The sequence below is a fragment of the Neophocaena asiaeorientalis genome, unplaced genomic scaffold (genome assembly GCF_003031525.2).
Source record: "Neophocaena asiaeorientalis asiaeorientalis breed wild unplaced genomic scaffold, Neophocaena_asiaeorientalis_V1.1 scaffold79, whole genome shotgun sequence".
In the NCBI taxonomy this organism is placed as follows: Eukaryota; Metazoa; Chordata; class Mammalia; order Artiodactyla; family Phocoenidae; genus Neophocaena; species Neophocaena asiaeorientalis.
Genome location: NW_020175402.1, coordinates 2,877,959 through 2,899,741, shown reverse-complemented (window position 1 = coordinate 2,899,741; position 21,783 = coordinate 2,877,959). Strand labels below are relative to the sequence as shown.

Below are 21,783 nucleotides of genomic sequence, written 5' to 3'. Positions count from 1 at the left end.
CCCCTGCTGGGCACCAGATCTCTGACGTGAGCAAGGCCCAGGCCTACCCTCAGAACTGCTGCTTCTGAGGCAGAAACCATCACCTTGCTCTTCTACTTGGACAGATTTCTTGAGGACAAGAAAGTTGGAGACAACTTTCTGTCTTCCACCAGGCAGACAAACGGGTGCCTCACGGGGACGGCACAGCTTCTTCTGAGGCCCCGGAAGTGGGCACCTGCCTTGGTCCAGATGGGAATCAAGGCTGCCCCTGATTGCGTGGTTCTCACATTTTGAGGCAGAGGGAAAAATACATCCACTCCAGGCTTTTCAAGCAGCACGGCACCCCTCCATGTGATAACTCAGCAAATTAGCGACCCCTCTCTCTCCACAGTGGATGCCAAACCCTGGCGACAGAACATTTGCATGTTCTACCTGCCCTACAGCTTCAAAAACAATGGTAATCAGGCCCAGAAGCTGGAAGAGACCTTCATGGGGAAGCCCAGCAGGAAAAGAATCTGCAACTCACGCGGCTTGATAGATAGCAGTTGCCACCATGCACACGAACATCACGTAGAAGATGGGGTAGTCGAGCTGCAGGTTCCCCTGTATGGACAAGACGAGCATCCCGGCCACAGCCTTCACTGTCACCACGGTCATTGAGCCTGCAGAAGGTTAACGAGGATGTGTGGGAGCCTCAGAGACGTGGCGGGGGGCGGGGGGGGGACAATTTATAAATTCAAAGGACAAAGTGACCAAGATGCAGGGAACACGGGCAGAGCCCAGCCAGTGATTTACACAGTGAGAAGATCCTATTGGCATTGGTTCTTTTGTACCCTCCCGTGAAAGCAGAGAGGAAAGCAAAACTCCAAAGGGTATTTCCAAATGCCCTTCTAAACTCTACCAAGAAAGGGTAGTGAGTTCACTCTGAACTCCAGAGTGGCAGCACTGTGTCTGGAACACAATGCAAGGTCAAAACAATCGAATGTATAAATGAACTTCTTTTGAGTATCATTCTCACGGCAATCACAAGAAAAATGTGGTGTGTACAGAGCTCAGGAGTTTTTTGTGTTGTTTTTTTGGTCTTTTAAAATGCTTACTCACTGGTATTTTTAAAAACATTTCTTTAGACCAGAGGTCTCCACATGTTTTGGAATGTATACCCCTATGCATATGTATATATTTTTCAAATATATATACATTTATTTAAAAATTATAGTCATGTGACACTGTGCTTATATGGTATATACATCATAAAACATGTGTAGGAAATATACTTAAAAGGCGGAGATAAAAATAAATACCAGTTCTAGTATTTTTTCTTCCTATACACCCACCTCACTATGGAGACCACTGCTTTACCCAGCGCTGCAGAAACGACTTGTAACTCTAAACTGTTGGATTCCCCCTGCCACAGCGGGAATTAAAAGGAACTCCCAAGTATGGTACAAATGAAGTTCCTTGTTCTGGCTGAAATGCTTTGCTTTCCTATTTTTCTCAGCGTCTGCTCATTTTGCCTTCTCCTGCCAACAGCCCAGCAGACACAGTGGCTTCTGGGCTCCTCAGCTACTTAGACTACAGTTTTCAAACATCGGCAGGCAGTTAAGTCAAGCACTTTCTCCAGGCTGTCCTTGTTGGTGAGGAGGGGGCAGAAAGGAATTGGCCAACGTGCCTCAGAACCTTCTGACCTTCCACCTCACCAGGAGAGAACGTTTTGGGACCGTGATCTTCCAATCCACTTTGCAAACAAAATCATCAAGGAACGGACCACTGAGTCATGCTGCCACAGGAATGAACCTCTACAACATCATGCTCAGTGAAAGAGGCCAGGGACAAACAGCCACATGGTGTACGGTTCCGTTTATGTAATACGTCCAGAAAGGCAAATCCATAGAGACAGAAAGTAGATTAGTGATTGGCCAGGGCCTGGGAGGATGGAAAAATGGGGAGTGACTGCTAGTGGGCACAGGGTTTCTTTTTAGGGTGACAAAAATGTTCTGAAATTTGATTATGATGATGGTTGTATCCTCTATGAATATATTAAAAATCACTGAATTGTAGGGGCTTCCCTGGTGGCGCAGTGGTTGAGAGTCCACCTGCCGATGCGGGAGACACCGGTTCGTGCCCCGGTCTGGGAAGATCCCACATGCCGCGGAGCGGCTGGGCCCGTGAGCCATGGCCGCTGAGCCTGCGCGTCCGGAGCCTGTGCTCCGCAACGGGAGAGGCCACAACAGTGAGAGGCCCGCGTACCGCAAAAAAAAAAAAAAAAAAAAAAAAAAATCAATGAATTGTATACTTTAAACAGGTGAGCTTTACGGTATGTAAACTATATCTCGGTAAAGCTGTTAAAAACAAAAAAATGGAGCCCTGTCCTATGATGACATATCTGTGTGTTTTATGGCCTGTCACTGGAATGGGGGCTTGCTGTCAGAAGGACAGAAGGAAACAACACACACTGGGGACCGGTGCTCATCTCATTTAATCGCCTCTCCCCCCGAGATCTCGGTGTTCTCTTAGGCCCATTTTTAGAGGACACAGTGGCTGACACAGGGACAGTCACTAGGAGGTAGCGGCAGGGCCGCACCCACCTCTCCCTCTCCAGGAAGAGGGGGTGCTTCTCACAGCTCTACTTAGTAAATCTAACTCTATGTGGGGTTAGAACCTTGCCCCAATCTGATTTAGGAGCCATTTCCCCCATTGCACCCATGCCTTTAAAAGGAAAAAAAAAAAAAGATAGCAAAATCAAAATCAATTCTTGCCTTTGAATCCAGAATTAAGTCTTAACCTCTGATAGGTCTTACACGGACCCTTAGGGGCTCACTTGTTGGAACCTGTTCCACCACTGACTTCTCTGAAATAAACTCTTAACCCCCCACCCCTACCCTTACTCTGCTTTCTTCTTCGTCATTGTAATTGTCACTGCCCAAACTTACACTATCTATGTATTTGTCAACTCGTTTACTGTCATTTCCTCCCTCTCGAATGGGTGGCACCCTGAGGGGACGGGTGTCTGTCTGGCTCAAGAACACCGAATGCCGTCAGCAGCACGATGGAACTGACAAGGCCTGCGTCCGGTTAGCAGGGACCCAGCTCCTGCAGCCGCCGATGCAGAGGGACCAGCCTGAGCCGGCCTCCAGCAGCTCCTGAGTCCAGATGCCACAGCTCAGTAAACAAAACCCACATTTCCTTTTGGTGCTACTTAGTGGTGGCAAAACTCAATCCCCAGGACCCTCACTTACCAAGTAACGCCACCAAGAGGAGAATCACAAAAATGTTGTTGGCATTCCTCTCCTTGTAGAAGTACAGCAGCAAGCAGAAGAGAATGATCTCCACGAGCTACGGAGAGCAGCGGGCGGGGGAAGGAGGTCAGCGGGGGCCACAGGCAAGACCAGGAGACCCTGGAGGGCTGGGCTGGAGTTTATGCCGCTGATTGCATCAGTCACAGGCCCTCAGAGTTGAAAGGGAATTGAAACAGCCAGTATTTCCCAAACTGCTGATACACATCCTGCAGGAAAGCAGGGAACGCTGAACCTCTCTACTCCCAATACTGAGGAGCAGTTCACCTCGCGGTGAGGCTCCGAAGGTGCTGGGCTGGCCTCAGGTCCCCCTGTCTTGGATGGTCAAGATTCATCAGGCTGAGCTGGTGTCCCATTTCACTGCTCCATGGTAACCCCCACTAAAACTGGGAGTTGGTTAAAGAGGGAGCTGCTTGTTCGGTGAGGAGAAGAGCTCTTGGTTAAGTATATAAGTATATATACCACTTGCCTGCTAACCAAGCCTCCACTGCGTGCAGCTTGGTAGAGTCGGAAAAAAGAGGACTTCTGGAGTCAGGGAGGCCCAGTTATGAGGCCTTCTAAACTAGTTGTGTGACCTTAGGCAGGTCACTTAAGTTCTCTAAACCTCAGTTACCTCCTTTGTGAAACAGGGATAAGTGTTCTTAACTTAGAGGGCCACGATCACAGCTTATACTTAGTGAACTCATAAATCTGCCAGGCTCTATTCTAAGCATTTTATCTTTACTCAACTCACTAAATCAGCATAATAATTCTATGAAGAATCTCAAGCCAGCAAAAGGCAGAGCTGGGATTTGAACCCGGATAGTCTGGCTCCAGGGCCCACGCGCTTTCCCACTAGGCTACACTGCCTGCAGATGGGGGCCCAGTGCCTGGTGTTCAGAAGGTGCTCCATCAGTAGAATCTTACTAGACAACAGCAAGTTTGAAAACTCTGAAGTTTGAGAAGTTCCCCGCCTTTGCAGCAACAGCTTGTCCTTTCTATTCCTTAAAGGTCCAGACATCTGGCAATACTTTCCCAAGGAGTGAAGCCAGCCCCAGCCCCCAGCAAAACTAAAGCAATGGCTCAGCTCTGTTTGCCTATCCCAACCTCCTACCGAAGTTCATTTATCACAAAAACCAACGCAGAAACATTAATGGGCATTTTAAAAAGAAAAAAATTGTTAAATTCCTCAGAATTAGAGATCATAAAACACAGCTGCGTTCATTTTCCTGTTTCTTCCTGTCTTTGTCACAGTGAATACATATTTTATCTACTTGTCATCACAGTCAAAGCACAGTTTTGTGCTGGGCCGTTGTGAGTTACCGTAAACAATTTTCATGTTTTATGAAGTTGTCATCATTATCTTTAATTGTTGCAAAATACGCCATCAAGCAGATGTACAGTTACTCATCAACATTCCCAACTGATGTGCATACATTTGGGCAGGGGGGGTGGGAGTGGCCGATCTCCCCACCGTTCTTCATGATGCCTAAACGCACGCTGGGAGAGCACTTGGCGTTCTATCGTGAGATGGCTGTATATGTGTTGGTGCCTCCTGATGGACCATGAGTTCTGTCAGCCCGTCTCGTTTAGCTTTTATACCCATAGTGTCTGGCACATAGCAGACACTCAATAAATATTTATTGAATTTGATTTGGCCAAATCTTTCCAGCTGGCAGCACTGCCCCACAGTGACGACGGAGGAAGCCAAACTGAATTGGTCACTGAGCATCCGTCACGTGCCGGGTGGACCTGACAGCCACCCTGGGTCCAGGGACCCCGCCAGTTAACGTACAGAGAAGGAGGCAGAGCATGCAGCTAAGTGCCTTGGTTACGGCTACACGGCATGCAATGGACTCGAGCCCAGGACTCTCTGAAAGAGAAGCCTGTGTTCTGGGGTTAAGCTTTTCCTGAAGAGGTGGGTCTCTGGCTCTGCCCGGCAGACACTTCTCCATGCCTACAGGTCAACGCTGGGGCTGGCTGGCGCTAGGGAGATGACACAGCCCCAACCTTGGGGGAATCTATCATCTGCCTCACGGGCAATCTGAGGAAAAAGGACGTTCGGGGCCTCTACAGCAGGCCCAGGCTGCTCGAGTCAAGGCAAAACAGTGAACACCTTCGTTAGTAGGCTGTGGTGACACGTGAGGCCAGCCAGGCAGGCAGGCTTCAGGTCCAGCTCGGCTCTCACGGGACTCTGAGCAAGTTTGCTAACCCTGAGATCCAGTTTTCTCATCCATAAAATGGGGAGAAAAACACCTATGTTATAGGACTATCAAGGGAGTCTGAGATGCGATGAAACAAATTTTCACACATTGAGGTCTAGGGAAGTCATTCTGGCTTATACATGATTTAACTCAGAGTTTATGCTAACAGGGACTTCCCTGGTGGTACAGTGGATGAGACTCCGAGCTCCCAATGCAGGGGACCCGGGTTCGACCCCTGGTCAGGGAACTAGATCCCACAAGCATGCCTCAACTTAAGAGTTTGCATGCCACAACTAATGAGCCCGCCTGCCACAACTAAGACCTGGTGCAACCAAGTAAATAAATAAATAAATAAATAAATAAATAAATATGGGGGGAAAAAAGATTAAAATGGAGAAATTTTTAAAAAAATTTTATGTTAACTGAAGTGGCCTATTTGTGGCCTGTCAAACATACATTGTACACCTGCTTTAATTATTAAAGAAAAGGGTACACTGACCAGAAGTAAAGAATGTTCACATTAAAAATAAATATTGAATGCCTCCCTTCATGGGATGTCAATGCTAGTACCCCTGCGATGATAAGATTCCCTTCCCAGGTACCAAGGACAAACCGACTTGCTGTGTACATGCTGATCTGTTTTTTGTTGTTGTTGTTTTATATCTTTAAGGAATGTATCCCTGACTTGTTTAAAGTTCTTTGACCTGAGAAGATATAAATCTGTGCTGAAAACCATGCTTCTCCAGAGCAGTTCCTCAGAGTTATCTGAGAGGCTGTCTCCCAGGCTATAGTCCTCAGTTTGGCTCAAATAAAACTCCTCTGTTTACTCGTTATTTTTGTTGATAGATAATACATTAAAAAGTGTTTAACATGGTGCAGGGGGAGCAGGAATAAGCTTTACCAAATACCTTAGATGTTTTCCTTGATTAGGCTATTTCTAATCAAGTTAGATTACAATTAGACAATTGTAATCTATTTGTAACCTTGATTAGTTCTGGTTGGGGGTTTAGGAGATAAAGTCTGCAGTGTCTCCCGTGTTTCTATCAGCTTCTATCAGCTGTGTGATAGCGGGCAAAAATATATATATAACATTCTTTAACTGTTAAAAATTTTAACTTTTTTTCTTACCATAACAGTTTTAAATGCTCACTGTAGAAATTTTGGGTAATATGTAAAGACGAAGGTAAAATAAAAACACAATCATAATTCCATCTCTCAGAGACAACTACTGACGGAGTTTCTGTTTTTCTATCCAATCTTTTACAGGTAACGTACAGACCTACAAATACCTCTAAAAAACTCAAGTTATCATACTATACATGCAGTTTTAGACATTACTCAGGACACAAGTGAAAAAAAGCACTTCCCCAGGAACTACGTGCTCTCTGCGAGCGTGGTGTTCGGCGCTGTGAAATACATCATGATTCCCATGAACCCCGTCTTGCTGGGAATTTGGGTTTCTGGTTTCTAGGACTCCATCCCCACCCCCATCATCTCAGGTGGAAGGACCGGAGGCTTCTCTCACCATGTACAGGAGAAAAGGCCAGCTCACAAGATGTCTGATGATGTTCTCGCCTGTCATCTTCTCGTGACTGTTGGGTGCGAATGTCACCAGCAAGTAGGTGCCCACGATGGCCAGACCGCAGCCAACGAAGGATAAGATGTAGCGCCCTGCAGGGAGAGGGAGGCCATCACAGGGCTTACTGCAAGCGCCCGCCCCAGGCCAGCATGTGTCTTTAGGGTAACATGGGGACCTGCTATTGCTTGAATTTTGGGTTTTTCTTTACTTGAAAAAAAAAGAGTATCTTCATGAATGTCGTTTTTTTTTTCTACTTTTTTGGCCACGCCTCAAGGCATGCAGGAACTTGGTTCTCCCACCAGCAATCAAACCCGTGCCCCCTGCAGAGGAAGTGTGGTGTCTTAACCACTGGGCCACCAGGGAAGTCCCCTGAATGTCATTTTTTAAAGATACATTTAGTGTTAAAAAAATTTTTTAGGGGCTTCCCTGGTGGCGCAGTGGTTGAGAGTCCGCCTGCCGATGCAGGGCACGCGGGTTCGTGCCCCGGTCCGGGAGGATCCCACATGCCGCGAAGTGGCTGGGCCCGTGAGCCATGGCCGCTGGGCCTGCGCGTCCGGAGCCTGTGCTCCGCAACAGGAGACGCCACAATAGTGAGAGGCCCGCGTACCAAAAAAAAAAAAAAAAAAAAAAAAATTTTTTTAATAAGATAGCATGCATACAAAAAAGTGCTCGATGAATTCTTACAAAGTGAACTCACCCACGTAACCAGCACCCAGGTCGAGCAAGGGAACATTTGTAGGACCCCCAAATCCCCACTCATGTCCCCTTCCAATCACTAGCCCCCACCCCCAGGGCAACACTTTGACTCCTACCGGCACTGACCATTTTCCTGGGTTTGTACTTTATATCAATGGATTCGTACAGTACGTTTTCTTGTGTCTGGGTTCATGCAAGACTATGTTTGTGAGATTCATCCGTATCCTGGCATGTGGCGGTAGTTTCTTCATTCTCACTGCTGTATGGTGGTCCATGTGTGAATACCATACAATTTATCATTTCTACTGCTGATAGGCATTTAAGTAGTCTCCAGTCTTGGGTTATAACAAATCACGTTGCTACAAACATTCTTGTGCATGTCATTTGGAAAACATATGCGTGTAGTTCTATTGGGTACAAAACTAGGAGTGGAATTCGTGGTCATGGGAGATGTAGATGTCCAGTTTAGTAGGTACTGTCGAATGGTTTTCCAAAGTGGCTGTACGAATTTACACTCCCACCAGTAGCGTATGAGCAAAACTGCGTATTTTTTCTTCATTTTAGCCGTTCTAGTATTGCACTCTGGTTTTAATATGCATTTTACAAGGAACATTCTAAAGCTAGATGGGCTAGATGAAAACAAAAAACAAAAAAACCTCAAAAGCAAACCTTCAGAGCCTACGGTATGCCTTTGAAAAACTGTCTCAGCCTCTCCCAATTGGCTATTTAACCTACTCCCAAGGGAACTATCTAAATACCACCAACACTCTACTCCACAGACCTGTCAGATACTGTTGGTGGCCCAGGAGGCATGCTCCTGGGTGAAGGACCAGAGTCTCCTGACTCTTCCCCAGGGTCCTGTCACACTCCAATTGAACCCTGTGGGGTTGGTGAGAAGCCTCTGGTTGAAGTTAAGTGAACCCAGCCCCATGCAAGCTGAAAAGGGCTGTGAGTTCTGAGCTGCACATATTGTGACCACAGGCTTCTGGATTTTTCTGTGATAGAATTAACTCTACCTGTTTCATTTCACTATCTCGAGGAAATGTGATACCATATTAAATGTCCTTTATTTTCATTCTAGGCCTCAAAAGGTGTTCAAAAACCAGTTGTTCAATTGCTCAGCGAATGAATGAACCATGGTTAAACTCAACATGGTAAGTTCTGTGCAAGTCTATTGTCTTAAGTTCTCCGTAAGCAGGGACAGGTCTTACTCATCAATATGCCTGCGTTGTCCAGCAAAGGTCTAGCACAGGGTGAATGTTTGCTGAACTTAATAGAACTCTAAGCAGGGCAGCCAGGTACAGCTGTGCAGGTTGCTCACTGCACAAGGGCAGTGAAGAGGGCTAAAATCTAGCCCATGCTCTGCTCACCAAGGCATTTGCCCACAGAACTATAGATGCCCAGAGGGGCATCTTTTTCTAATTCACATAGGGCATGCCTCTCATTCCAGGACCACCTAGCATGACCCTGGAAGGGACATAAACCTCTACACTGATCTCAGAACCAGCCCAGCCCCGCCCCTCCCCCAGCAGAATTACTACAAATCATTCTGAGTCTTTTGGTCTTTGTGGCATCATTTGTTTGCTGAGCAGTAGTTCTGCTTTTTTCAGTGTAAGATTCTTTTCTTTTTCCACCTCCTGGTCCAATCTTGCTGTTACTCTACACCAATGATTCAGAACAGTGGTTCCCAAATGTGGCTGTGTGTCTGCAGCATCTTGGGAGCTTCTTCTCCCTGACATTTTGTGTTTAAAAACTTTCAGACACAAGGACTTCCCTGGTGGTGCAGTGGTTAAGAATCCGCCTGCCAATGCAGGGGACACGGGTTTGAGCCCTGGTCCGGGAAGAGCCCACACGCTGTGAAGCAACTAAGCCCGTGCACCACAACTACTAAGCCTGAGCTCTACAGCCTGCAAGCTACAATTACTGAGCCCGCGTGCCGCAACTACTGAAGGCTGCGTGCCTAGAGCCCGTGCTCCACAATAAGAGAAGCCACTGCAGTAAGAAGCCCGCTCGCCGCAGCTGAAGAAAGCCCACGCACAGCAACGAAGACCCAACACAGCCAAAAACAAATAAATAAAAATAAATTTATATTTAAAGAATCTTTAATAGTAAGCACCCATAGTCCCACCACCTAGATTCTACACTGACATTTTATTATACTTGCTTTATCCCATATCGCGATCCGTTTTCTTCATCCCTCCACTCATTCATCAAGCCAGGTTCTTTTTGGATACATTTCAAAGCAAGTTGCAGACTAATATACTTCACCCTGGGGAGCTTTATGAGAATGCAAATGCCCAGGCCCCAGCCCAGATTTAAAGTCTCTGGGGATAGAGCCTGGACCCACCATCATGTCACTCCTTAACTCCTTAGCATGGCTCGTAAGCCCCTGCATCATCCAGTTCCTCCATGCCTCCTTGCTCTCACGTCCTGTTTCCTCCTTTACTCATCACCCTCCAGCTACACTGGCCTTACTGATACCGGACACGCCAAGCTTATTCCTGCCTCAGGGCCTTTGCACCTGCTGCTCCTTCTACATGGAACACTGCCCACAGACCTTGGCATTGGTAGTCTCCTTAGTATCAGTTAGGTCTGGGCCCCACCTCTTCAGAGAGTCTAACCCTGACCAGTCTAGGAAAAGCATCCCCACATCCCCAGTGCCCCAACAAAAAGCATTCTATTTTCTCTGAAGCACTCGCTAAGATCTAGAATTATTTTATTTGGTTAGTTATATAGTTAACTTGTTTACTGTATGTTCTTCCCTCCAACACACATATACATTAGACGGTAACCTCCATGAGAGTAGGATCCTCATCTGTCCTACTGCTATATCTCCAGCACCTACAACAGAGGGTGGCACTCAGTAGGTAATTTCTTCCCCACTCCTTGGGTTTCTATGTGGAGGAAGCTCCAATGGACCGACACTTCTGCCTCTTGCACCATTGGTCTGCATTTCTCGACCGAAATGGAGTTAATCTATCGAAAGAATTTAAACACTCAGGTTTTGATCTTTTTTTCTCCCTTCTCTGTCCCAGGATATGTACGGCAGTAATTCTGGATAAGTGTTCCATTCTGTAAACCCAAATATTTCCTTGGGAGACTGGCCCAAGGTCTAGCTGTGGGCTGGAGCGCACTGCGGGGAGAGCGTTAGCAAGTTCACGTGGCTGCATGTTCTAATCTAGCTTTTATTAGTAATAAAGCATAACTTCTGATCTCCTGTGTTTGACTTCCTTATTTAGTTCTCACTGTTTTAAAACTCAGTTAGGGAAAGAGGGTGCCTTTTCCTGGGCCTCCTAAAATCCCAGCAATAGATGTTCAATAAATATTGATTGAATGGAATAAATGAAAGCCCATTTTAAAAAGTTGCATAGATGGTTCTGATGCGTAGCCAAGTTTGGGAACCACTGATTAAAAAACCCAGCTCTCAGGAGCCTGATGAGGGTGGGATACAGAACCACACAGGGGAGAAGGAGACAAATGATCTCTACGTTGGGGTGAGCTGGTTTCACAATGAAAAACAGCACAAGCATGAAATTAAGAACAGAGCTCCAATCCACGAACTTACTCAGAAAGTCTTTAGGTTTCCATTTTTCTTTGATGAATATGATTCCTATGATGGCGCTGGCTATAAAAAAAAAAGCACAGGGAGAAGAGCGTTGAGGCTGCCATCAGTCAAATGGAGTCCCTTTGCCAGTGCCCTCTGGGTTGGCTCATTTGCGCTGGAGCTTGCCTAAGCTCTCACTCATGCTCCCAAGAGCTGTCTCTTGTTATTAGAAACAGAGGCTCCTCTCTGAGCCTCCCTGAGGATTTCCTACAAGGAACACCGGGGGTTGAATACTTGCTGTGTGACAGGCAACTTACACAAGTTGTTTCTGGCGTGTTTGCTCTTTGAGGTGGGCACTGTTATGATTCCATGTGGAAAATGGGGACACTGAAGCTGAGAGAGGGAAAGGACCCGCTCAAGACCAAGCAGCTGGCGAGGAAAGGCTGCGCTCAAACCCAGGACTGTTGGGGGCCAGGGCTCTTGCTCCTTCAGAAGGCAATGCCTACCTCTGACATTTCCCCCCTGGTTCTTCCACGTTTGCAGATGTACTCAAACTTTCTTGTGACTGTCCTAAAGGATGGGGCTGGCATTCACCGTGAAAAGACCAGGGTTACTATCTCAGGTCTGCCTCCTCTGGCTGGGTAACCTGGGTAGGTCACTTCACCTGAGAGTCAGTCTCCTAGTCTCTGAATTCGTGTGCTGGATCCAGCCTTCACCAGCTTGCTGAGGGTTAATAGTCAGGAAACCGTTGGTAGCTTGGAATCAGCGACAGTGTGGGTATTTACACCCTTTACATCAGAAACATTAAAAATCAGGTCTTCTTTTTCTTCCACTTTTCTGTCCCTTCCCTTCTTCCCTCCCTCCCTCCACCTCCTCTTTCTTTTCTTTTTCTTCTTCTCTCATTCTCTCGAGTTGGTTTATCAGCATATCACTGAAAATACCTACTTCTCAGAGTCATAGGGGTAATTAAATGAGATAATATATGCAAATCACTTAGTACATGCTCAATAACTGAGTAATTATTATTATTATTATTAAAGTACCTGGAACAGTAACTAATAAGTAATAGGTACCCAATAAATGGTGATTATTATTTTAATATTTATTTTTAATATTATTTTTCACTTGGTGACTTAAGAAACTCTAAGAGCCCCTTAATTTCTAGGGGATGATATGTGAAGTCCCATCATTATAATTCAGCCCATTTTTAAGAATTTGGTTATTTGATCCTTATTAAAATTCAAAGACTAAGATTTAAAGTACTTAGTCATTCAGTCACATATTCCTCATTGTCAATAAAGGTTCTGAGAGCCCTTTGGATAGATGAGCAATGGGCAGAGGACAAACCTAAATACCTGTTGGGGCTGGGCAACAACACAGATGTAGAAAGCGGGCCAGATGTAAGACAGTAGAGAGAAGCTGAGACTACGGCAGACAACTTGCCTCAACTAAAGGCACTCAAATGACATTTTGAAACGATACTGGGTGGGAAAGAACACAGCATGCCTGAGGACCTCAGTCATCTTATAGGCTGCCTGTTTACCAACCCTGGTCGAGAAAAAGAGGGGCTTTCAATAAATAGGATCAGGGAAAGCAAATAGATTTCCGCTCCTCTGCCAACTCCTAGTAATTGGTAATGACTGCCTGAAGCCCTGAGAATTCTGAGGGCCCATCCAGGCTCACTATGATTGATTAGTGATATCTGCCTTGGGTACTGCAGGGGCACATAAATGCCATGCATATGCCATCCCTGTATTGAAGAGGCCCTCTTAATTCCAGGAGGATTAAAACTCAGAATAGGATTTTCTCCTTTAAGAGCAGAGAAGAGCTTCTCGGCACTGTAATGCTTACCAGCAGGATGGAAGGAAACATTTCAAAGCAGGTTCACTGTCCCTGCTCCTATGTACAAAAAACTACTGTTCACTAATCTACTAACATCTTTTACTTTAGAAGAAAAGAATTTTTTTTCTAATTCTATTTTATTTGTGACTTCATGGACATTAAAACTCCTTTGTCTTCCGGTTGGTTCAAACGTTCTGAAACACTGGTTCAGTAATTACAGAAATCATAGAAAAATGGCAGATGAGAAAGTTAGTGATGTTTTAAAAATGGTATCAGTTGATATAAAAAGATCGGAATATAAGCTGAATGTGCATTTCTTAGAGGTGCGAAATACCTGAACTCTGAAAGCTTAGTTTATCTTGACAGTGTTAGGATGAATGTGTCAAGGTTTATCTTCCTTCTGCAGTAGAAATAAAAAGCAATTCTGATAAACTTTCCGAATCTTAAACAGATTCTGGAGGCAGAACGCCAGTTTGCATCCCAGCCCTGCTTCTCGCTAGCTGTGTGATTTGGGGAAAGTAATTTCACCACTCTGTGCCTCGGTTTCCTCATCTGTAAAATGGGGATAATAACAGTATCTCCCTCAAAAGGCTGCCAGGAGGATTAGAAGAATCACTATCTGTAAAGTGCTTAGAGCAAGTCCTGCTGAGTACGAAGCGCTTTGTAAGTGTTAGGCATTACTAGCAAAGCAAAAGCTGGTTTGGTGAGTCTCTTTGGTACTGGCGGTGACCTGCTCACAGAGGTAGGCAAGTCCCAAGGGAGGGGCGGGGTGGCAGCTGGGTCTTACCTATCACGGAGACGGCGCTGAGAGGCACAATCAGCGAGAGCGGGGCGAAGGCGTAGGAGGCAAACACGCCCAGCTCGCCCAGCAGCATCAGGAACAGGCCCAGCCACCATGTCTTGGTCTTGAAATAGGCCCGAGGGTCCTTGGAGCCCGCGAGGCGGATGTGACAGTACTTCTAGAAATCCGAGAAAGAATGCGATTTGTCCAGATCTCCAGGAAAAAGATGCTAAGATGCACGAATCCTAAATCCACTCCCCACTTTTAAAAATAGTTTGAGGAGACCTGTCAAGTGTTTTTGGAGTTCTGACTCAGAGAAGAGTAAAGCAGTAGTGATCTAAATCTTAGGTTGCTATTCTGAGACAGCAGTTCTCAAATTGGCCGGGAAGCCTTAAATTCCCTGGGAAGCTTTGAAAAAATACATGTGCCTGGGCCTCATCCTCAGCGGGAGATGTGGGTGAGGCCTGGAAATGTGCATTTCTGATGCACATCACAGGCAACGAGCAGTCTGGGGTGGAAGCCATGATCTAAGGACCCCCACTTCAGCCTGGCCCTTGGGTTGACTTTTCCCTCTAATAGCAATGCCCAGGAGTCCCTGTGTTCAGTGTGCCCACCTGGATACACTCCTTTCTGTAGAGATGCTGGCTGCTCTGCTGGGCAGCCCTGTGGGTGCTAGTGGACCCTGCTCTCTCTCAGGTGGATACTTGGCCCAAGCATGGACAATATTCCTGGTTCTGGACATGTGAACTTGGGACACAGACCCTGAGGCAGTGACTAAGGAAAGCCAGAAAGGCATGTTGACTTAGAGGGTCAAGGCTGCCATGTGGGGAGGATCTTGATGAGGGCTGCACAGAAGCAGATGCATAAGCAGAGGTGCTGGTCTGCAGAGAGAAGAGAGGGAACCACATAAGGAGCTAAGAGACCATGCAGCCTCGGAAACACACAGAAACACACACGTGTGTGTATGTGGAAGCAGAGTTCACATGCCTGCTCCAGAGGGGCAGAGCGGCTCGCCAAAGCTGGAAGCTGTGCAGCGCTGGGGGAAAGCGTTGGCCAGTGTGCTGTGGGATTTGTCCTGCTGGCAGGTGTCAAGTCTTGGACTGGGTTTCCCAGAAGCAGTCCCTGAAACAAGGGCTGGGGAGCAGGGAGTTGATTTGGGAGGTGATTCCAGGAAGCATAAGTCAGGGAGTGGGAAAGTGAGACAAGGAAGGGAGGAGGACCAGTGAAGGGTGTTTTCACGGTGAGTTAGTGCTTTGGGCAACTGGGGCTCAGTCCTTCTGAGAAACCCTGTGAACTCCCCTCAGAACCATCCTACCGAAGGACGGGGGCCTGGAGCATTTATCCACTGACTCCCATCCCCCACTGGTTGAAGGCTGCCCCGGGGCATTAACAACCGCCACAAGCACCCAACACACACAGCTGGCTTCCCAGCTGCACCTGCCGCCAGTGGGGCCAGTTCCCATGGCGTCGTCAACTGGCTCTAAACCACAGCTGCCTGTGAGTTCAACTAGGCCGAGGAGTTATGGGGCAGGGCATACACAGCAGCTGCTCCAAGGCACCCCCCAGAGACTTTTAAGTAATGGAGAGCACTGTCTTCATAGTTGAGGGGTGATGGGGGATGAAGCAGGGACAAAGAATCAAGAGAGATTCTGGAACAACCTAAAAGGTATTGTCCCAGCCTGGGATGGAATAGGCAATGTCCCCCAGAGAGGAGGCAGCCGGGCCTGCACCAGATACCCTGGCTATCAGCTGTATCTCTGCCCCAGACAGTGCTGGTGACTGAAACGTACCTGGAGGTTAAGTGCAATGCTGACCACAAGGTGTCCGAAAATCGCCAAGAGGGCACCGATCAAGTTTTCCTGTAAGGAAAGTTCACAGGAGCAGACATGAGCTGGGCCTAAGCCAAAGGGCCCCAGGACACATTTGAATCCAACTGTTTGTTGTCCCAATACAGGACCAACAACATCCATCACAAAGCCACGCCCCCCCAGACACTCTACTGGAATTTTTCTACCTGAGTTTACTCTGGCTGCCTTGCTGGTTTACAGAACATGGCCTGCAATGGGACACTACCAGAAAGCACCATCCTTTGTCTTCCAGTCACAAGGACTTGATAAGGCCTAAACCTGCTCTTCCAGTCCCATTAATGTATTGACTTGGTATGGTCTTGCGCAGAAAAGCAATGTTCAGAAATCAGAATTTACAAGAAAAACACAGGCAGGGATACTATTTGCCATCTAATCAATGGAGTCTTCCTATTCCCAGAGGGGTCTCAATGAGGCTCCTTTAAGTGGCAAAGTTGCTTAGGGCACTTTTCATTATTTAATTTACGTCACCTTAAGAATGAGGTTCAGATTCCTTAGCACGGCATTTTTTTTTAAACTTTATACAATGATTCCCAAAGTATATTCACTGTAGAATAATTAGGAAATATAAATGAAAAGAACAATAGTGCAAAAAAGATAAAAAGCCACCTGTCACTCTAAAACCCCCAGAGATAGTTACTGCAAACATTTTGATTTTTGTAAAAATTTTTTTCTGTCCATGAATTTTGATGTCAATGGCAATGTTAATTTATTTTAATAAAAATAATACTATAATTTGTTTTATAACCTGTTCCTTTACCTAAGGTATTATAAATACATTCTCTTGATAGGCATATATAATTCACCATTTTTAATAAGTGTCAAAATAACTTACCATTTGGATGTGCATTTCTATCATTGCTTCTGTATTATTGGATATTTAGGCTATTTCCTTTTTTAAAAACAATGCTGTGATCGAACATCCTAGTTCATGCATTTTTGTGCATTTATGAGGATTAATCCCTTGGGATAAATTCTTAGAAGTGGGACTGCTGGGTCAAAGCGTACACGGCCCAGCATTTAAACCACACTATGTTATGTGCTCAACACACCCGCCAGCATTATCCCGCTAAACACCAAAGGAATGCATCATTTTAACCAAATAGGAATCCTCTCTTCCCAGCATGGGCTTTCCCAACTCCTCCTTTGCTCAAGAGTCTCCTCCTGGGCTTCCCTGGTGGCACAGTGGTTGAGAGTCCGCCTGCCGATGCAGGGGACACGGGTTCGTGCCCCGGTACGGGAAGATCCACATGTCACGGAGCGGCTGGCCCGTGAGCCATGGCCGCTGAGCTTGTGCGTCCGGAGCCTGTGCTCCGCAACAGGAGAGGCCACAACAGTGAGAGGCCCGCGTACTGCAAAAAAAAAAAAAAAGAAAGAAAAAAAAGAGTCTCCTACCACTGGTGCCCTCCCTTGTGAAATCTGCATGTTCTTCAAGGCCTGGGCCAGGCCCAAGTGAACCAGCAGTGAACATCAAGACAAGACAAACTCAGTCCAGTAAAAATTAATTAAAAAAAAAAAAAAACTCAGTCCTTCAATCCCTCTGGAAGGACAGATAATCAGCAAGCAGTAAGGGGGATAAAGTCAACCCTCCATCCTGCCTTCTGCCCCCCTCTTCCCTTCCCTCTCCCAGAGTGCAGAGGGCCCATAGCGCTGAGGGGGCCTTCCCAGAGAAGGGGCAGTCACTGTGGGACAGGGCGGGAGGAGGGCAGAGGAGGCCTGCTGATGGAAACCACCGTGGCTGTCCCCGACTTCTCCCCCTCAAGGTGCAGTGCTGCAGCATAAAGGAAAGATGCTGAGCTGGGTGCCCGGAGACCTGGGTTCTGGTCCCAGCTCTGCCACCACGTTGCTACATGGCCTCAGACAAGTCCCTTTCCCCTCACCAGGCTTGTGTGTCCTCTCTGGATGACCTAAGTGCTAGCCCAGACGACTGCTAAGGGCCCCTCCGGCTCTGACCCAAGCTTCTGGTCATAGCCAGACTGCTCAGAGAAACCAAGTGATGATCATGCCAGACAAGAAACCGACCAATTCATTTCACATAAAATAGCTCATTAACTGGAGGTTATTGGGGGCATCTCCTGGGACCCAAAGGAGCTGGCTTCCACTGCTTCCCAATACGGCTCTCAGCCTGAGCTGCACTGGCTCGGTCCTTCTCCATCTCCACTGTTTCATGTTTTTTGGTTTCTTTTCAGTTAAACAGAAGCCATGTCCTTCCTGCAGGATCACAGAATCTCAGAGCTAAAAGGGTCACTGGAGGCCAATCAGGCCAGGGTTCCCAGATATGTCAATGGGGTTCCACGGCAAAAGCCATCATATGGTTAGATAAGTTTGGGAAACGCTGTATCCTCCACCCAGTGCACTGGCCCAGTAGAGGCTCTCAGAGGCAGTTTCTCCTTGTCTAGCTCAGGTTTCCCAAACCCATTTGGCTCTAGGGCTCTTAGCTTAGAGTCCATCCACTGGCATCTGTGGTACCTCTGCGATTCTCACCAGCCTGACATTTTAATCACTTTCCTTTCCTTCTGGTAACAGCACCCCGATTGTGCTGTGGAGGATTCCCTGCCTTCCCCCTGCCTCCTCATTGGATACTCCTGTTGGGACTGTCATTCAAAGGGTTCCAGTCTCCTCTCCTAGTCAAGGATGGGCCTGTGACCCATGCTTGATCCAAGCCAGGCTGGTCAGAAGCTCTCTTTCTGGGGTCCAAATCCTGGACTGAGAAACACAGAGGCGGAAAAAGGCTGGTTCACTCCTGCCCGAGGTGAGGTTTAGCCAAGTCATACCCCTGGAGCCTTCCTGGTTCCTGACTTTCTGAAGCTGGCTTCTCCAGCTCTTCCTTCTTTTCCGGAAGCAGTCCCACAATCTTTTTTGCTTACGAGCTAGTTTCTGTTACTTGCAACCAAAGAGCCTAATAGAGTCAAGGCTTCACAGAACAGAGTTTGGGAACATGTTTATTATTATTAGTCCAACTCCTAATAAATATGTGTCCCCCCCCCTCACTTTTATAGACAAAAACGGGGTAGCTTTTATGGACAAAAAAGGCTATGTGCATTTACTTTGCTTTTCAAAAAAAATTATATGTGTTATTAGAATAACAGATTCCCTGATCTGGTTTTTTGGAAACAAAACCTTAACAAGGAACTAGGTTATTCTTATAAGTCTAACAAACTGCACTTATGAATATAAGGAAACTGAAATTCTCTTAAATACTTCAGCTGTTCACATACAATAAAATTCTCTGACAACTTTAATTTTAAAAGACTTCTGCTTCCAGTAGGACGGAGTAGACATTCTTTTTCCTATGCTTCCTGCTACGCACAACTAAAAACCCTGGACATTATATATAAAACAAACATAAGAAGACTGAAAGGTGGACAGAAGAAGGCAGACAGGCTAAGGACCTTGGGACCTGAGGAACCACATGGTAGGGAGTTCCTTGAGTTTTCTTTTTGCCTCATGTATCTCAGACTTGGAGCTGAAGAAACTGGCAACTTGGAAATAGCAACAGGTGTGACCCAAAAAAACCCCAAGAAAAGCCTGCACTCTAGTCGGAGAACAAGGAAAGGAGCAGCCAGGCCAGGCAGAAGGCTTTTAGACAATAACTGATGTGCTCCAAACACTGCCGGGAAAAAAAAATGGCTCCACCCTGCCCCTGCCAGCATAAGCCAAGTAGGGAGCTTAGATTTCCACCCTTTGGAGGCTGTAACAAAGCAACCCAACTCCCCTGCTGGGACTATCAGAGAAAGCCAAGTGGGGAGCTGAGGCCAGTGAAGAGGTGGTACCCCCCTCCTCCCAGTGTCAGTAGAGACCACAGGGAGACTAGACCTCTGCCCCACCTGGCTGTCACGAAGCACCCCTTCTCCTCCCCACTGTGGTGGTATCAGAGGAGGCCTGGTGGAGAGGCAAGATTCTTCCCACTAGACTTTCACAATTGTATTGTCCTGAACTTGGGATTATCATTTGTAGTAAACTGCAGTGACAGCTGCCAACAATTCCTCCCATCCCTGTATGCATGCGCTATGACTCCCCTCAAGAGGTGGGGTCTTTTCCCCATCACTTGAACCTGGGTTGGCCTGTGACTTGGCTTTGGTCAACAGAATAAGAGAGAGGTGAAGTTCTGGGATTTCCGAGCTCAGGCCTTACAGGTTCTGCTTTTGTTCGGAGGGGAACCCAGCCACATGTAAAAAAGCCCAGCCTGCCCCCCAAAAGAGAGAGAGGTCATGTGGAGGGCCAAACAGATATATGAGTGGGCCCAGTCAACACCAAGAGGAGAGAGAGGCACAGCCACCTCAGCCCACTCCAGCTGATTTAACCCATCCCAGCTGAGGTTCCAGACATGAGTGAGGACCTCTTGGATTCTCCAGCTCCAGCCCCAGCCAAGCAAAGATGCAAAGGCAAGCTACCACTGCTTTTGAAAGAAAAAAAGAATTCTTTCTTTTTAAAAAATTTTACTGTGGCATAAACACTTAACATAAGATAGACCCTCTTAACAAATTTTTAGTGTATTTTTAGTGTATTTTTAACTGCTGGACGATGTTGTCCAGCAGATCTTAGAACTCATTCATCTGGCATAACTGTGACTTTACGCCCAATGATTAGCAACTCCTTACTGCCACCCTCCCTGCCAGCCCCTGGCAACTGCCAACCTACTCTCTGATTCTGTGAGTTTGACTATTTAAGATACCCCATGTAAGTGGAATCATGCAGTATCTGTCCTTCCGTGACTGGATTATTGCCTTAGTCAATTCGGGTTTTGCTATAACAAATACGACAGACTGGTGGCTCAGCAGACTTTTATTTCTCACAGTTCTGGAGGCTGAGAAGTCTAAGATTAAGGCGCTGGCTGATTCTTTTCCTGGTGAGAGACTCTTCCTGGTCTGCAGATGGACACCTTCGTGCTGTGTCCTTACGTGGTACAGAAAGAGAGCTCTGTCTTGTCTCTCTTATAATGGCACTAATCCCATTTATTAGGTCCACCGTCACAACCTAATTACCTCTCAAAGTCCGCATCTCCAAATACCATCACATTGGGGATTATGACTTCAATACATGAATTTGGGGTGGGGGAGAGGCGAGGCACATTCAGTCTAGCACTTATTTCACTTAGCGTAACGTCCTCAAGGTTCACCCATGTGGTGCCATGTTCCAGGATTTCCTTCTTTTTTAAGGCTGGGTAATACTCCATTGTAGTATATACCACGTTTTCTTTCTTCATTTATCAATGGACATCTAGGTTGTTTCCACATCTTGACCACTGTCGATCGTGCTGCAATTAACAACAGAGTACCAATATCTCTTCGAGAACTTGATTTCAATTCTTTTAGATCCTGTCCAGACTCCTGACTCATAGAATTGTGAGCAGTAAAATGGTTGTTGTTTTTAGCTAGGTTTTCAGGTGGTTTGTTACCCAGCAATAGCTAACTGACGTGCTTTCTTAGTGGACCAACGTTGCTTAACGATCCAGCAATTTTTGGCTGGGACTCAAGATGTGACTCTGTTCCAGACATTTACTAGTGGGTGGCTTTGATCGTCCATCTGATTTGAGTATGGATCACTCTACTGCTTGGTCATCTCCTCCCTTTTTTGCTCAGTTAAGGTATTTTAATGCCTTCCCATCTTAATGCCTGGCTCTAAATGCTCTTTAAGGCCATCCTATGAACCCAGAATATCTTTATTTAATGTGTCATTACCTTTTTCATTGAGACAAATTCAAAAATCATAAAAGTCAGCATTTTGACATTTTTAAAGTGTACCATTCAGTGTTTTTTTTTTAGTATCTTCACAATGTTATAAGTGATGCCATTGAAAATGGTGGAATAGAGAAGAATACCAGGGATCCATCCCTCCAGTAAAACAATGAATGAACTGGCAAACACTGTCTGAATCAACTTTTCTAGAACGCTAGAGTCTAATTAAAAACTTATAATAAGAAGGGGAAGGCTTGGTGAAGAAAGAAGCAGTTGCTTTATGGTCAGAAAGCAATGTGGCATTTTAAATTGCTTGCCAACCATCCCTTACACTCCAGACCTA

The 21,783-nt window shown here is 46.4% G+C and overlaps 1 protein-coding gene across 6 annotated transcripts in view; it reads right to left on the bottom strand.

Moving 5' to 3' along the window:
* Positions 1–21,783, bottom strand: part of NIPAL3 (NIPA like domain containing 3) — a 51,794-nt gene that overhangs the window by 13,378 nt on the left and 16,633 nt on the right. For all 6 annotated transcript variants that reach the window (XM_024766656.1, XM_024766660.1, XM_024766661.1 and 3 more), the window contains 6 exons: positions 15,688–15,756; positions 13,904–14,075; positions 11,296–11,355; positions 6,981–7,126; positions 3,216–3,312; positions 506–641 (listed from right to left, as the gene is read on the bottom strand). In XM_024766656.1, the coding sequence (XP_024622424.1) occupies positions 506–641; positions 3,216–3,312; positions 6,981–7,126; positions 11,296–11,355; positions 13,904–14,075; positions 15,688–15,756 (680 nt within the window). The remainder of the gene's footprint in view (positions 1–505; positions 642–3,215; positions 3,313–6,980; positions 7,127–11,295; positions 11,356–13,903; positions 14,076–15,687; positions 15,757–21,783) is intronic.